The sequence below is a fragment of the Amphibalanus amphitrite genome, unplaced genomic scaffold (assembly GCF_019059575.1).
Source record: "Amphibalanus amphitrite isolate SeventyFive unplaced genomic scaffold, NRLGWU_Aamphi_draft 000774F_arrow, whole genome shotgun sequence".
NCBI classification, from domain to species: domain Eukaryota; kingdom Metazoa; phylum Arthropoda; class Thecostraca; order Balanomorpha; family Balanidae; genus Amphibalanus; species Amphibalanus amphitrite.
Window position 1 is genome coordinate 859 of NW_024882268.1, and position 17,281 is coordinate 18,139.

A 17,281-nucleotide genomic window follows, 5' to 3' on the forward strand; every position below is an offset into this window, starting at 1 on the left:
GATGTACAGGGGTCAAGGTCAGGGTCAAGGTCAACCTAGGTCATCTAAGATAATTGCGTTTTAGGCAAGCTGAATTTACTTTTTTTGAAGTTTTTTGACTGCATTGTTGGTAAAAGCTTCTCAGATCATGATTTCATGTAATATGGACCCAAAAACAATCGGTGCACACATCAGTATACACACAGACACACACAGACATACAAACACATATAATTGACCTTGACCTAACTTGACCTGAAATGACCTCAGCAGCAAAATTCTGGTCGGGTAGTGTGACAAAGAGGTTCTAGCTGGCTTGGCACCAGAAAACAGCATCGTCATCGGTATTTGATAAGCAGCACACTTGATATCCAACGATGACCCAAAACAGCAATATTTTTTAGTTTGACCTGACCTGGAAGGTCAATGACTGACCTGAGAAGGTAAAACTGGGTATCATTGGATTCGTCTCTTCCCAAAGAATCTTTTTGGTCTTTACAGCTAAGCTCTATCTCCAACAGGAACGAAATGGCGCGGGGGGGGTGGCAACCACCCCCCCCCCCCCATGTGCGTTCTAGGATGGGAAAATGGCATGTGCGGGCGAGGGCTAGTGAAAAGTTATTTTCGAAATTTTTTACTACAACACAGCGCCTGGCAAAAGGTGTGGTCATATCCCCACGGTCAAAAATAAACTTCACACACTGGCACATACTCTGCCTCTGTCTATAGGTATCTGTCTCTGTCTCCGTCTCTGTCTACGTCTGTCTCTGTCTCTGTCTCCTTCTTTCTGTCTCTGTCTATGTCTCTTTCTAACTATCTCTGTTTGTTCCTGTTTCTTTCTCTGTCTCTGTCGTTATCTCTCTCTTCTCTCTCTCTCTCTCTCTCTCTCTCTCTCTCTCTCTCTCTCTCTCTCTCTCTCTCTCTCTCTCTCTCTCTCTCTCTCTCTCTCTCTCTCTCTCTCCCTCTCTCGTCACGCGCCATAAGCGTCACACTGCCACGCTTCCTAATATCTAGAACAGACCCGGCTTTGGCGTCCACAAAACTTTGTAAAAGTGGAATGACCATGTTAATCATTCTAGCTTATTGGCTTTTAATAGATGAGGCTAAGTCCTAACATAGTTTTGTGGTTTGACGGTGAGACGGTCGGTTATGTGTTCTCACGTTACTGACTCTTGTGTTGTAGTCCGCCTAGTCGATCGCGCTTCGTGTAGGTCGCCAATGGAGGGCAACTGAGCGCCTATCGTCCGTTTGTGCTGTAATTAAACAAAGCAGATTTCAATTCAAAGGAAGCTAATGGTTAGGATGCTACTAATTCCACTTTTATAGAACACCCAGCTATCCAACAAAGGCATATTATAGAGCAAATATTTTCTGAATAATATTTACATATTGATATTTCACCACTTGGTAATTGGTATCAAAGTGCACTAAATTCCTATGTGCAGCCTGCACCTCTGCACATCGCTTGTAACTGTCGAAAAAGCAGAAGCAATTGTGAGAAAATTGCTCGCACTCATACATGTATTTACAGCCATTGGATTTGATCAATCAAACCCAGATGTAGCCAATAGAGCAGTCCCCTGCGGCCGAGATGTCATCCTGCATAACATTCATTGATGACATAGCGTGAACAAAAAATATTTTTGGTCACTGTCAACCGCATATCCTCAGTAACAGTGCCCGCCGCCTCAATAGCAATGACCGCACAGTGGGACTGAACAGTTGTTAATGACACAAAACAAAAACAAAAACAACATTAACAATATTCAACAATTACAGTTTTACAACTGTGAGGTTCTCAACAATGGAATAAATCACTCGCGGAGCACCATGCTCAGATGATGCATCCGCTACTCGGTGGACCACGAGTCCTCAAAGTCCCTCTGGAGCTGGTTCATCCAGACCGAGTGGTCCACCTCCCACTGGTCCGAGTCCAGGCCACGGCCGGAGGAGTTGTTGGTGATGACGGCGTAGGCGACCCCGGTGACGGCCAGACCGACCAGGGCCAGCAAAGAGAGCAGCAGGAACGGCGCCGCCGCTGCGGGGACGGGACACGGGGCAGCGTGTCACGCATACACGACAACAGTTCTACTGTTCGAGCTTTTCTACTATCATCAATAAACGTCAGACATAATCAAGTACAGACGTATCGTTCTGAACAGCTTCACGTCATATTTCAACCACCAGCTGATATTCCAATATCCATCTATCGCATGCTTATATGCATGATATTCCATAGGCATCCGAAATTTATTACTATCGAATGAAGTGAAGTGACATATATTCTTTGCAATTTTACAATAGTTTCTCATTCTTATTTAGAACGGCATTCAAGACTTACAGAAGAATGCGGGGTCTGTTCTGTCACTGAATCCTTGGAAAATGTTCTGCAACCTGAAAAAGGCATATGCGTAATGAAAGTACACGTCGCCTTTTGTTGCCAATGCTGCCTTGAACTATTTTCTCACATTCGGTACTGTTAACCTGTCTTGTACCATTTCATTAAACATGCATCTTTTGAATGAATTATTCATAAGAAAGTAAGAGAGGTCATTAACCCGCGCCCCGTTGGGGTCTGCCGATCAACGCGCCCTGTTGGGGGGGGGGGGGCAATTTGCCCCCCCCCCCCTAAGATCTCGAGAACCACGCAACATAGCGACAAGCAGCAAACGGTGTTCAATAGCCCCAATGGGGAACTACTTTGTGAGTTGTGACCCAATTTCATTGACCTAGGTCAAATCGATGACGTCACAGGTCAGGTCAAATGTCGAATTTTCACCGTTTACAGGCATTTCAAGAAATGCATTGTAAAATCGAGTAAAATGCATTTCATTGAAAATCATCGATGGGGAAATGTTCGTCAAACACATATTTAGCTATTTTAGGTCACTGATACCAGGTCAGGTCACAGAGGTCAGGTCACTGAGGGTCACAATATGAAAATATATGTGATGCATGTTTTATGGTCCATTTTATATGCCAAATGCGATTATGTGGGTCAGGCAGTCTTTGGGGTCAGTTAAGATTATGTTCTGGTGAAGGTCACGTCAAGGTCAGGTCTTGGTCAGGTCAAATTAGGTCAAATTTCAAAGTTAATATTTTGCATAAAATGGGTATCGATTCGATGCAGTTCCTTTCTGTGTTTTCACTCGGACAGCTCGACCATACCAATCGACTGATATGCAGCATGACCCTTTCCGGTCAGGTCATGACCTTGACCTGAAGTCAAAGTTTCAAAATGATCTTTCAAGGTCAATTTATAGTTCATCCGACGCGTCTCGACGAGAAGAACACCGTGCTGGCAAAAATAATGTCGTGGTTCTCTTGAGTCAAAAGTTATAACCGAAAAACATCTTTCGTAAAAACAGCTATATTTGGGGTTTCTGTCCTCTGGAGGCTAAACCGTTGACCTGAGGTCAAATCTGATAACATTACTCAGACATGCCTGTAAAAGAGCTATCGAATGCGCCTTACTGTAGCGGTATAGCCCTATTGGTTCCCGAGTTATGCGTCGGGTGTGTTCGAAAATTGTTGAAATAGACAAAATTTGACCTTTGATGATCTCTGGTGACCTGACCTTTGACCTATCATAAAAATGACCCAGGTATTTCCGTCATTATTTTTGACGGTCTTTCAAATGCTGCTAACCGCATAGTGTCACTATGTGGCCCAGGAGCCGAGTTAGGCGGAGGGCGTGAAAACGCCCCCCCCCCCCCCTCCCCAGCACGACACGGAAAACTCAAACCACAAGCACGGCGCAAGTTGGGCTATTCGCTGACTTATCAAAAAGTACCAAAATAAACTAAAGATGTCTGTCATTTGCCGACTTCTTCTGTGCTAACCTTTCACCTGATCTAAGAATTAGCCGTATGCTTGAGTCATAATCTTTACTTTTTAACCGTTAACGCTGCATATCGTGTGTGAAGAAGTTACGTGGCCCAGGGCCGGGTTCGACGTGGGAGTTTTCACTCCCCCCCCCCCTCCTCGTCCCATTGTGGGTGGTGCCGGGCACCGCTCCAGTGCTGGTTAACTCCATTTGAGTGTCAGACTAGAAAGTTAATTCATTTTTTCAAGCCACACAAACACATACAAAGCCTATGTTCACAAATATCTACGTAATTCAACAACACTGAATACCACGTAAATGTTCAGCAAGGTGGTCTTAATGGCTTTATTAATGGAATGTATCCTCGGCTACCGAGCACGTTAACTGAGCCCATTAACTTGAAATGACTCATCCGAGAGTCGAGACTAATTGACGGCCATTTGTTAGCATTTTACGGTGGCAAGCCGCCGGCAGAACCGTCCACCCGCTCTAGTTTATTGAGTTTGTAGGCAAATGGCTGAGCTTAATTGGATGTCTTTTCACCTAAACGTCTTAATAGTATACCGAATAGTAAAGCGATAGACTTGCGTTCATTGTTTGCTTGACATGACACAGACATGGCGAATGTTTCTAAATGAAGCTCAATTCGTGGCCAATTTGCACTAAATTTCATGATGCACCAAAAATAGGTGCAGAAGCTTTAGAAAGAACAGTAAATGTTTATGTTTAAACATAGACCACTATATGTATAGATATATAGTGGTAGATATATAGTGGTCTATGGTTTGAATGTCGAAAAACTTCGCTGATCAGGGCCACTCTTCAAGTCTAAATATTTTTTAATGGATTTTCTGACCGGCGCATAGGTAAATACACATGCACGCTGCATTTCAAAGCGCGATGCAGCTGTGATCGTGCCTTGTTATGCTGCCGACTGACGTCTGTTGTCTGCTGTCTAAGGCTGGCTATCCTTGTCGTGTGTCGTGCACCGGTGGTCGCCCCCAAGCGTGCCGTTGGCTACCCCTGCCGTGTTCTGTTGGCTATCCCTTACGTGACCTGCTGGCTACCTTTTGCAATACCCCAGTCCCCTGACGCGCTGGCTATCCCTGCCATGACACACTACCTCTGCCATGACCCGCTGGTCAGCCCTGAAGTCAGTCAGTACACGCCTCCCGTGACCCGCTGACAACCCTGCCGTGTCCTGCTGCCGCCGGTTTCCCACCCGTCTGTGATGCCCCGGGAGGCCTGCGATGTGATTTCTGACCTCTTCGTGATGCTCCAGCTATCTGTGATGCCCAGGGAGGCCTAGGATGAGATGTCTCCTCTGTCTATACTGTCTCACCTGTCTGTGATGCCCCGGGAGGCCTGGGATGTAACGTCCCACCTCTCGGTGATGCCCGGGGACTTGGGAGGTCGGGATGTGATGCCCCACCTGTGGGTGATGTCCCACCTGTCTGTGATGCCTGGGGAGGCCTGGCTGTGATGTCTCACCTCTTCGTGATGCTCCAGCTATCTGTGATGCCCTGGCTAGAGGCCCTTGGATGAGATGTCCCCCCTGTCTATGATGTCTCACCTGTTTGTGATGCCCCGGGAAGCCCGGGATGAGATGTCCCCCCTGTTTATGATGTCTCACCTGTTTGTGATGCCCCGGGAAGCCTGGGATGAGATGTCCCCTCTGCCTAAGATGTCTCACCTGTCTGTGATACCCGGGGAGGAGACCGGCGGCCGATAGTAGTCTGCAGTGCCGCTCGGGTTATAAGTAAAGTAATCTTGGCTCGGGTAGCCCGGCCCGCTCGGTCGGTAGTTGTTGGAGAAGGAGGAGACGTACTGAGAGGAGACGCCGCACACCAGCACGGCACATACCGCCAGGCGAGCCACCCGCTGCATCTGAGAACACACACGGCGACAGTCAACGAGCGCGCATCACTATGGTCGCGAGCATCATATATAAAAAACGACAATATATTCAAATACACAATTAACAAAAACACTTGTTTTCTTAATTGTGTATTGGAATATATTGTCGTTTTTTATATATATCTGTCATGGATAACACACAATCGCGAGCATCAATGTGAACTGTGAACACATTAGTCTTTCACAATATCTCGGTGTGAAATAAGAAACGTAAATAATGCTTATCTATGGTGTCCAAATAAAGAAAAATTATAAGTCACTCAGTGGTAAAGATCTAATAGATACTGCATTACTCTGAACCTAGATGGGCTAGAAGGTAGTTTGTACATTCGCTTTCTATCAACGCTTCTTAAATGAGCTTGTTTGTACGTACAAGTCCATAAAAAACTGCTAACAAAAGTGTTGCATAATTGAGAATATTGGAGCTGTTCAATGCGAATTGACATATCAACTTTGTAGCCCAAATATTAGGTACACTGGTAAATCAGAGCCTTCCACTGCCCATCAAGCCTTCAAATGAAGCATTATATTTCTATATCGCATTTCTTACATATCTTCATCATGAATCTTCCTTGCCTAGTAATTCGGTGGCTTACTACGAGTGGCCAACGAATTAAATAATTAACGACTAACGAGCATACCCTAACCAATTTTTAAACCACCTAAAAAAGGTACAGATATTATTAGCTAAAACGCTTTAAGTTTTGCATTTGTCTCTTAGCAATAAGTTATTTCACGTCCATACCAGCACAGCAAAAGAGTTAATAAAAAATATAAGAGTATAATGAAGGATATGGAATGCTGGATTCGACATCTAAAATGGGGAATAATTATGTTCATAAGCATTATAAATATTTACACTAGGTACCGAACATTTGATTCCTTACCTTGTATGGTGAATATAAGTTCTCCTCTTTGAGCACAAGCAATCACCCAGTGCAATACCACTTCGCGTGTCAGTGGGCACCGACGCTGCTGTCTCAAAGGTCTGTCCACCGGCGGAACTTTGTCGGTTTCTGAGACCGCGCTCCACACACTCACACTTTTGTAGTAGGACTCAGGTGCAGCCTGGATGATTTTCAACTTGCCAAGTCATCCTTTGTGTGACGCTATACGCTGGAGTGTTGCTTTTTTCGCCGGATTCTCCATCAATTATACGGAAGCCGAGTTTCGTCCTGTCGTCGAGCGTACGTTTCTATTTGCTATCTGTCGCGGCCACCGACCACGCCGACGCCGCTGTGCGTTTGTGTTTGTGTGTCCGTATGTCCGTGCTAAACACACGGATACACGGATCGGATATGCATGTGTACGTGGGTGATAGTGGTTTTGTACCTACCGTAAACGTGGTTGAGACGGAGAGGTAACGAGTAATGCGCATTGCGGTGTAACAAATTGAGCGATCACCTTCCCGCAGCAGCTTGAGTTTTATGGACCACTCAGCGTTTTTGCAACGTCTCCTTCAAACCTCATCAGTAGGAAAGCGGATAATTAGTGGTATAGACAGGGCTAAACAATCAACCTTTGGCTTTTTATACGAAAATAACCAAGTTTGCCCATCTGAAGTGAATGAAAATCAGATTACCATTGTGTGCGGCTTAAGCAATATCATTTCCAAAAGATTGAAGCAAAAGCTTTAAAAATATGTGCTGAACAGCGAATATAAGCTTTGGATGTGAACATCTCGGCAAGGCAGATCTCATGTACTTGCATGGAACATTAACTTTCCGGTCAGGTCATGAGCTTGCACAAAGGTCACAGGAGGTAATCTGAACCAACTTTGCACGGAAGGGGACGAAAACTTTCCGCCCAGATAAAGAATAAAACGCTGTCATAGTTTTCAGTTTTGTCAAAATGAGACCACCAAAGTGCATCGAAAGTCAAGCTGTGTGAGTTCTCATTGGAGGCCGGCAATGTCCAGCACACTCGTAAACAAAATGAGGTAGAGTGCGCCCGATCCCCGATCACGGGGCGCTAGCGCGGCTGTATGTACCTACCACTTTGGGTTCGGGCTGCTGTGCCGATTAGCGTTTCCCGCAGTTTGTTTCCAGACACGTGTGTGCATCTATAGCATGCCGTACGTGACGTGACGTGGTGAATTCCGCATCCAGTTTTTGTGCCCGTCAGAGGAGTCCTTTGGACAACACACCCTGATTACTACAGAACATTCCTAACTTTGTCCAGTCACACAAAACTTTCACTCTTTCCAGAATCAACATTTATTTAGGAGTAGCTGCAAACACTCAAAAGCACAGATCAATATCAGTACGATTACAGAGCTCATAGCTTTAGCTTTAGCTCAACACTGCATAGACCAGCGTGATAACCAGAGCGAAATGTATCCCTCTGTGCAAGTGCACATCGAGGAGACTAGCTCTTATATGAGGAGATTGCCGTACAGCACAGTTCGTTTGGATATGGGGAAATAAAAGTGCAGTTGAGCAAGTGTAAGTGAGGGAGGGTGTACTCCACCTGTAAGTGCGGAATAAAGGCGACTAAATTACGCGCAGCATTCGTGTATGTACGTTTAGAGGAGGCGATGGGAATCATCCTTGGGCTAAAAGAACTCGGCCTGAAACACTGGGCGTGCCGCACCTACAGGGTGTTTCACTAAAAGTGTCAAAAAGTAAAAGGTCATAATGCACATAATACAAATGTTTTCTAAGGAAATTTGCATATCATTTCATCCGCAATTGTTGGACATTTGAATATATAAAAACGATATCACCGTCACTCAAACCTATTCCACATATCCGCCCCTTCTTTTGATGCACCGTTTCGGCACGTGTCCGGAGGTGCCTCACAGCCTGTTTTCATCTTCAGCGTCCAGACTGTCGGCAAAGCCTTGAACTGTGCTCTTCAGCTCCCGAAGTGATGCGACTTGAGTCTTCCTCAGCTCTGCGAGAGCTACTGAGTCACTGACCAAACCAGAGGTCTAGCGGTGACAGATCGGGGCTTCGTGCTGGCCAGGGGCGGGCGGTGAGGCAGCTGATTATTCGGCCCAGGAACTTCTGGTCCAGCCAGTTCCTGGTGGCTACAGCCGTTACAGTAGTTGATTTTAATAACTTGTAAGGCTTTGGCTATTTCTGATGTTGGAATTATGCTTCTTGTTATCTTCAAAGGCCCTCAAAAAGACCCTGACCTTCTCAACGGTTTCCGCCGAGAGGTGGGGGCGACCCCGCCTTTTTTGGACTGGAACCGGCATCGAAGGAACCCTTTTAAACCTCTCAACAAGCCCTTTGAAACCTTTATAATATGGAACGTAGCGAGGTGAGAGAGTAAAACGTGTCATGAAAAGTCGGCATAAGGTTTCAATGTTTCTGATAGCACCAAATGTAAGTGTAATTCACCCCTCCTGTTGCGGTGTAAATAACCTGTTCTTGTTCTGCATAAGGAAAAAACGACTAGTAACTTTGGCCTCCTGCCCTCGCTCCGTATGGGTGTAAAATATATCTTAAATGGACAAACAATAAATGTCCAAAAATTTGCAACAAAGCCACGTGCGCAGCCACGTGAGTTGCATATTCTATATATCTTTAATAAGCATTTTAATAAGCATCTTTAATAAGCATTACTTTTTGACACTTTTAGTGAAACACCCTAGGGCCTAGGCAGATGCATAGCACTAGCCAGTTGCATAACATGCTTATATCACTGAATTTCTTGCTTGGGATTGAATCGTTTTTAGATTTGTTTGTATGGATTGTCCGAAGTTCAGCGAATAAAAACATTTGTATTACGGCCTGCGGAAATGGGACCGTATTAGAGCCGGCGATAATCACGGAACATTAGTGTCGGGGCAGACTGCGGCGGGGCAGACTGCGGCGACCCCTAGGAAGAACAACTAGGGAGAACAACATTCGACAGATGGCAGCACTAGACGAGATAATCAGGCAATACTTAAATATTAATGGGAAAGAAATCATGCCAATGTTAGCCCTCAGTCTCACCAAGCATGTTACCACGACAATGGAAGAATGTAGTGTAGTACCCCTCCCCGGGCCCGCCGCGGGCTGGCAGCGGCGGCCGGAGCCGGTCCGACCTTTGGCCGGCCGGGTCAGGTAACCGGGACGGCCGCGCCGCGGCGCCGCGCCCGGGCCGGCCGGGAGACGGAGTCGGGTGCCCGCCGGCGAGCCGTCGGCAAGGGCGCGGGGCACATTAGTCGAGTTGAATGTTCACTGTTCAGTCTTGAGTGCGAGTGATGTATGTGTGAATCGATATGTGAGCAGCAAAATCCAACAAGAAAACAAATCCGTGAAAGAAAGGCAACGCTGGCAAACATCACCACCATAGTCTAAGCTTCCTACGCCGAACGAGTTCCACACCAACGTGCATCAGCGAGAGTAAAACTAGGATCCTACTGTGGTCGCGATGGCCCCTCGCCAGCGAAAAAAAAAACTGCAGGTATGTTACTGGACATTCCCTGCTACCTAACTAGGTGTGTCGACGGCTTTCACCGCGTGCATGGGGAGATTACCCCCCCCCCGGCGCCGGGCGCCATTTTGTCTCGCCCGTTCCTCGCCGCGTCCCATAACACGCCGGTGGTGATTGCCACTTGCACCTTACTCACTCACGTGATCGCTAACGGCGATTCAATATAGCATACATGATAAAAGTTACTGACCATAACGAGCCCCACACTGACTGCAATCAGGTGTCTCACCACCTGCAATGTGCCTGGGGAGCAGCTCACCCCGGTGTGATTTGCTCAGTGTATGAACCTGTGACTTTCTGTACATTTATATTGTGCCCGGCCAACCAGGATGACCTCCTCTTCCGTACCTACAATGGTTCTTTCCAGGTCAATGTCATTGCTTGCCTGGCCCCAGTCATTGACGTTTCTTAGCCTGCCATGCATTTTTAGCCCTATATACTCTTTGCTTGCCTGGCATCAGTATTGATGTCCATGGCCTACGCCCAATGCCCTGTCGCCCTGACGCCATCTTGGCGGGTCCGACCAGCCATAGCGTGATCATGACGTCAGCTCTACGTGGCACTTCCAACGCTGGTAGCGCCACGGGCGGCGGCAGCAACAATAGCTACTGATGGTCACGTGGTTGCCAGCGGCGCAGGCGCGGGCGTGTGACACTTGACCGTCCTCCGCACCGGGGGCGGCCGGGTGACTCATCCGGCGTGACGTCAGCTGCCCTTGAAAAGGCCATGACGGGCCTGTGGCCGACGGTCGGACTGCCGTTGATCGGGGGTGTTGCCTTTCACCGGTCTGCAGCGGACCGACTGGGGGTCAGGTCACTGCTGGCAATGTGCCACACTGTGGATGCACGTATGCCTGCTGCTATGCTGCATTGCCGCCATGAGCCTGTCCACCGACCGTATACCTACACGGAACGCGCACCTACCTGACACCAGTTGGCAGCGCCAGACTGTGACGCAAAGATGCATTTCCGACCCGGCGCCAAGGCTGAGAAATAATAAGGGGTCGGCAGACACCCCCTCCGGCGGCGCCTGTTTGCAGTAGTGGCCCTGTCCCATCCCCTCACCTGTCCACTTAGACTCCCCTACAGACATCAAGGGCTGTTTGTGATAGCTGCATCTACACACATGCACGGCTGTCCGCGATAGCCCCACCTACAAACAGGCACGGCTGTCCGCGATAGCCTCACCTACAAAAAGGCACGGCTGTCCGCGATAGCCTCACATGCCGACATGACATGCACGGCTGTCCGCGATAGTCTCACCTGCAGACGTGCGTGGCTGTCCGCGATAGCCTCACCTGCAGACATGGACGGCTGTCCGCGATGGCCCCACATTGTCACACGTCAGGCTGTCCGCGATAGCCTCACCTACAAAACGGCACGGCTGTCCGCGATAGCCTCACCTGCAGACATGCACGGCTGTCCGCGATAGCCTCACATACCGACATGCACGGCTGTCCGCGATAGTCTCACCTGCAGACGTGCACGGCTGTCCGCGATAGCCTCACCTGCAGACATGCACGGCTGTCCGCGATAGCCTCACATACCGACGATAGTCTCACCTGCAGACGTGCGCGGCTGTCCGCGATAGCCTCACCTGCAGACATGGACGGCTGTCCACAATAGCCTCACATGCCGACATACACAGCTGTCCGCGATAGTCTCACCTACAGACGTGCGTGGCTGTCCGCGATAGCCTCACCTGCAGACATGGACGGCTGTCCGCGACGGCCCCACATTGTCACACGTCAGGCTGTCCGCGATAGCCTCACCTACAAAAAGGCACGGCTGTCCGCGATGGCCCCACATTGTAACGTCAGGCTGTCCGCGATAGCCTCACCTACAAGAAGGCGCGGCTGTCCGCGATAGCCTCACCTGCAGGCATGCACGGCTGTCCGCGATGGCCTCACCTGAAGACATGGACGGCTGTCCGCGATGGCCCCACATTGTAACCCGTCAGGCTGCCCGCGATAGCCTCACCTACAAAAAGGCACGGCTGTCCGCGATAGCCTCACCTGCAGACATGCACGGCTGTCCGCGATAGCCTCACCTGCAGACATGGACGGCTGTCCGCGTTGGCCCCACATTGTGACACGTCAGGCTGTCGGCGATAGCCTCACCTAAAAAAAGGCACGGTTGTCCGCGATAGCCTCACCTGCAGACATGGCCGGCTGTCCGCGATGGCCGCACATTGTAACACGTCAGGCTGTCCGCGATAGCCCTACCTACATACATGCAAGGCTGTCCGAGACCTCACCTCCAGACATGCACGGCTGTCCGCGATAGCGAGGATAAGAAAGGCACGGCTGTCCGCGATAGCCTCACCTGCACACATGCACAGCTATCCGCGATAGTCTCACCTGCAGACGTGCACGGCTGTCCGCGATAGCCTCACCTACAAAAGGCACGGCTGTCCGCGATAGCCTCACATGCCGACATGCACGGCTGTCCGCGATAGTCTCACCTGCAGAAGTGCTCGGCTGTCCGCGATAGCCTCACCTGCAGACATGGACGGCTGTCCGCGATAACCCCACATTGTAACACGTCAGGCTGTCCGCGATAGCCTCACATGCCGACATGCACGGCTGTCCGCGATAGTCTCACCTGCAGACGTGCGTGGCTGTCCGCGATAGCCTCACCTGCAGACATGGACGGCTGTCCACGATGGCCCCACACTGTAACACCTCAGGCTGTCCGCGATAGCCTCACCTACAAAAAGGCACGGCTGTCCGCGATAGCCTCACCTACAAAAAGGCATGGCTGTCCGCGATAGCCTCACCTGCAGATATGCACGGCTGTCCGCGATAGCCTCACCTGCAGACATGGACGGCTGTCCTCGATGGCCCCACATTGTAACACGTCAGGCTGTCCGCAATAGCCTCACCTACAAAAAGGCACGGTTGTCCGCGATAGCCTCACCTGCAGACATGGCCGGCTGTCCGCGATGGCCCCACATTGTGACACGTCAGGCTGTCCGCGATAGCCCTACCTACATACATGCAAGTCTGTCCGAGATAGCCCCACCTATAGACATGCCCGGCTGTCCGCGATAGCCTCACCTCCAGACATGCACGGCTGTCCGCGATAGCGAGGCTACAAAAAGGCACGGCTGTCCGCGATAGCCTCACCTGCAGACATGCACGGCTGTCCGCGAGTCTCACCTGCAGACGTGCACGGCTGCCCGCGATAGCATCACATGTAGACATGGACGGCTGTCCGCGATGGCCCCACATTATGACATGTCAGGCTGTCCGCGATAGCCTTACCTACATACCTGCAGGGCTGTCCGAGATAGCCCCACCTATAGACATGCCCGACTGTCCGCGATAGTCTCACCTCCAGACATGCCCGGCGTTCCGCGATAGCGAGGCTACAAAAGGCACGACTGTCCGCGGTAGCCTCACCTGCAGACATGCACATTGCACGGCTGTCCGCGATAGTCACACCTGCAGACGTGCACGGCTGTCCGCGATGGCCTCACCTGCAGACGTGGACGGTTGTCCGCGATGGCCCCACATTGTGACAGGTCAGGCTGTCCGCGCTACCCCCTGCCTACATACATGCAGGGCTGTCTGCGATAGCCCCACCTAAAAAATGCCCGGCTGTCCGCAATAGCCCTACCTACATACATGCAGGGCTGTCCGCGATCGCCCCACCTACGTACATGCAGGGCTGTCCGCGATAGCCCCGGGCCGTCCACGATAGCCCCACATCCATCCATGCAGGGCCGTTCGCGATAGCCCCACCTGTAGACATGCCCGGCTGTCCGCGATAGCCCCCACATTGTGATACACCAGGCTGTCCGCGATTGCCCACTTAGACATGGAGGCTGTCCGCATAACCCACCTGGTCACCTACGGCTCTCGTGACCATTCACTGCCGTTCACTGTGATCTCACAGTCTGGCTCTCGCCAAAAAACTATCCGTTAGGCGCTCCACAATTAACACCCTCAGTGGGGTGGCCCGTTACACATCCTTTAGCCTGTAAGTACCAGTGCCCGATATGTACTTACGACAACTACAGAATGCCACCATACACTTTGAGTTGTGCTGCCACCAGGTGGCAGTGCACCCTGCACCTGGCCTGTCGCTGGGGCTGGGCGGTAACCTAACATAAATGTTTACTCCACAGCTAGTTCGGCCCGCCAGCCCAGCCGGCTCGCCATTCGCCACCAACTGCGACTTCTCTCTTCCCGTTTATTATCCAGGCGACAGACGGCCGCGCCCCCTCCGCCTCAACCCACTGCCAGTGAACCCGCTCTCGTGTCAAGGCCGGCTACGGCAGCCGACACCGACAGCCGTGGCTCTCCCGCCGACGCAGACATCTCGGTTAGTTCGGGCGGATGCTTCCCGAGACCCGGCCGTCGACCGTCCATCGCAGGCCGCGCCACCGCCGGGCCGGCAGGTCTCCGCCAAGCTTCCCGGCCTGCGGATCCCCCACACCGGAGGTGGTCACATTCGTCTGAGAACCGCGGCCGCCGCCGACGGAGGCGCAGTCCCAGCAGCTCCGGCCTCTCCGAATGGTCCGACTCCGAACCCTCGCGTTCTGCGGGCGAGCCGTCGCCGTCCCGCCGCCCAGAGCAACGGAGTCATAAGCGCCCGCGGACAGGCGGCAGCCGGGGCCACCCCACCTGATACTCAAGAATCATACTAGTACATTTTCAGTGGACCACACTGCAGTACGCACCACTAACGGACCATCCGACTCTGCAGGCGGGCGCTCCGCCGCAGCAGCACCGGCTCGACCTGAGCCGGCTCGGCTGCAGGAGGCTCAGCCACAGCCGGCTCGGCTGCAGGGGGCTCAGTCCCCGTCTGCTCCGTAGCGTGCTGCAGTGTCTCAGGCACAGCACGCACGGTCGTTCCATTGTCTACAACCACGTCAGCGCCGTCCTCAGTTGCCTCCCAGTGACAGTCCACGTACAATGGCGGCCCGTCATCGACACTGTCACTGTCCCCGTCGCCGTCATCGACACTGTCACTGTCCCCGTCGCTGTCCTGCCGGTCACATCGGTGACGAACGTTTCTGACGTGCCATGGGACCCCATCGACCTCGACTACCTGTCGCGACACCAAGCCCGTCACCGTCCCGCGCCGTGACATATCTGTGCAGCGTGTCCCACATCGGCGCACCCACACCCTGTCCCCCACTCTGAGACGCGCCCCGTCAGATACAAGTGGGGGTGACCCCACAGCCTCCGTGGCGTCAGATAGCGGCGGCCTAACACGACACCGGTCGTCAGACACGAATGAGTGCCGCTCGCTAGCTTCAGCGGCGTCAGACGGCGCGGACCGAATACAATCCCGCACGGTGTACTGATACACCCCGGATGCCGGGGCGGACTCTGCCGTCACTCCATCGCGCGGGGTCACGTAAATGTGAACCGCTTCGGCCACGGTACACTGGCGCCTCGCGGCGATGACTTTGATTGTCCGATGGCACCGCTCCACCACACCATTCCCGCCTGGCTCGTGGACAGCTCGGAATCTGAGAGCCACTCTCCACCGCGCCGCGAGCACAGCCATATGACGGCCACGGAACACCGTGTCATTGTCTGTCAGGATCTCCTCAGGGGCTCCGCGCTCGAGAAATAGCTGCTCTAGGTGGCCAACGATCTCGTTGGCGTTGGCGCGACGCAGCGAGCGCCACACGCAGAAGCGCGATGGCCCACAGTCAATGACGGTGAGGTAGTTCTGTCCGCGGTGATGGGTGACGTCGATGGATATGCGCTGCCACGGGACAGACACGCCGAGCGAGCCATGTCTCCACCGCACCGGGGCCGGGTCAATCGAGCGGCACGCGTCACAGTTCTCCACCACTGCACGAGCCATAGCCCGGGTGACGTCACGCGACACATCACGGCGGGCAAAGTACAATGTCCGACGGACACCGGGGTGGCCGGCCCGATCGTGTGACTGGCACACGGCTGCACGGAGCTCGTCCGCCGTACCGCTGTCGGCCCGCCCAGCGGCGGCACCGGCCAGAGGCGGCGGCTCGGAGACGACCGCCGCACTGACTCCGGGCGATGGAGACTCGCACTCTCGAGTCACACTCACGTTACGAAGCCAGTCTTTGGGGACTCGCGTCAATGCGTCAGCTCGGTTCTCAGCCGACCGCACGAGCGCCACCGACAGTCGTAGCCGCAGCTCACCGACCAGCTGACAGATGATCCCCACACGTCGCCGAATCAACATAGTCCAGCTGAGCACGCAGCGCTGCGTCATCGGTGACGTCATCCCACGCCCGAGTACATCCTTTTGGCGGTCCTTTGGCGTCTTTCAGCTATGCAAGAAGGAATCGGCAGACACAGACACCTGGGCGAGCGAGGAGGGGAAGTCGAGACCGTGTTTCCGCCAAAAGAGAAAACAACCAAGGTAGGTGGTAGCCTGGTAGGTAATTACACCTGCGCTATCTACATCAGCTGCCCCGCATGACACTAATGGGACCGTATTAGAGCCGGCGATAATCACGGAACATTAGTGTCGGGGCAGACTGCGGCGGGGCAGACTGCGGCGACCCCTAGGAAGAACAACTAGGGAGAACAACATTCGACAGATGGCAGCACTAGACGAGATAATCAGGCAATACTTAAATATTAATGGGAAAGAAATCATGCCAATGTTAGCCCTCACCAAGCATGTTACCACGACAATGGAAGAATGTAGTGTAGTACCCCTCCCCGGGCCCGCCGCGGGCTGGCAGCGGCGGCCGGAGCCGGTCCGACCTTTGGCCGGCCGGGTCAGGTAACCGGGACGGCCGCGCCGCGGCGCCGCGCCCGGGCCGGCCGGGAGACGGAGTCGGGTGCCCGCCGGCGAGCCGTCGGCAAGGGCGCGGGGCACATTAGTCGAGTTGAATGTTCACTGTTCAGTCTTGAGTGCGAGTGATGTATGTGTGAATCGATATGTGAGCAGCAAAATCCAACAAGAAAACAAATCCGTGAAAGAAAGGCAACGCTGGCAAACATCACCACTAGGGCTGATAATCCCGGGACTTTTTGGCAATCCCGGGATCCCGGGATTTTAGAAATGCAATCCCGGGATATCCCGGGATCCCGGGATTGAGCAGTTTTTATTTTAACCTGTCTACAAAGCAGAATTTTCTTGCAATATCGTATGTATATGGCGCATCCTT

General features: G+C 52.1%; 2 protein-coding genes across 2 annotated transcripts; both read right to left on the reverse strand.

Moving 5' to 3' along the window:
* Positions 1 to 1,490: 1,490 nt before the first annotated feature.
* LOC122365961 lies at positions 1,491 to 7,312 on the reverse strand. Its single transcript, XM_043337652.1, has 4 exons — positions 6,610 to 7,312; positions 5,499 to 5,692; positions 2,321 to 2,373; positions 1,491 to 2,017 (listed from the first exon to the last, which is right to left on the reverse strand). The coding sequence occupies exons 2-4, from the start codon at positions 5,690 to 5,692 to the stop codon at positions 1,830 to 1,832; spliced, it is 435 nt and encodes a 144-aa protein (XP_043193587.1). The 5' UTR covers positions 6,610 to 7,312; the 3' UTR covers positions 1,491 to 1,829.
* A 7,170-nt stretch (positions 7,313 to 14,482) lies between these two features.
* Positions 14,483 to 16,344, reverse strand: LOC122365954. The gene is made up of 3 exons (XM_043337645.1): positions 15,343 to 16,344; positions 14,851 to 15,147; positions 14,483 to 14,578 (listed from the first exon to the last, which is right to left on the reverse strand). Exons 1-3 carry the CDS (start codon positions 16,342 to 16,344, stop codon positions 14,483 to 14,485), a joined length of 1,395 nt encoding a protein of 464 aa, XP_043193580.1.
* Between the last annotated feature and the right edge of the window lie 937 nt (positions 16,345 to 17,281).

Coding starts and splice junctions, on each gene's coding strand:
- LOC122365961 (XM_043337652.1), bottom strand. CDS start 5,692: ATGCAGCGGGTGGCTCGCCTGGCGGTATGTGCCGTGCTGGTGTGCGGC. Junction 2,374..5,498: donor TCCCCGGGTATCACAGACAG/GTGAGACATCTT, acceptor TGCCTTTTTCAG/GTTGCAGAACATTTTCCAAG. Junction 2,018..2,320: donor AACAGACCCCGCATTCTTCT/GTAAGTCTTGAA, acceptor CCGTCCCCGCAG/CGGCGGCGCCGTTCCTGCTG.
- LOC122365954 (XM_043337645.1), bottom strand. CDS start 16,344: ATGTTGATTCGGCGACGTGTGGGGATCATCTGTCAGCTGGTCGGTGAG. Junction 15,148..15,342: donor TATCTGACGCCACGGAGGCT/GTGGGGTCACCC, acceptor TGTGACCGGCAG/GACAGCGACGGGGACAGTGA. Junction 14,579..14,850: donor CCCGCCTGCAGAGTCGGATG/GTCCGTTAGTGG, acceptor GGGGATCCGCAG/GCCGGGAAGCTTGGCGGAGA.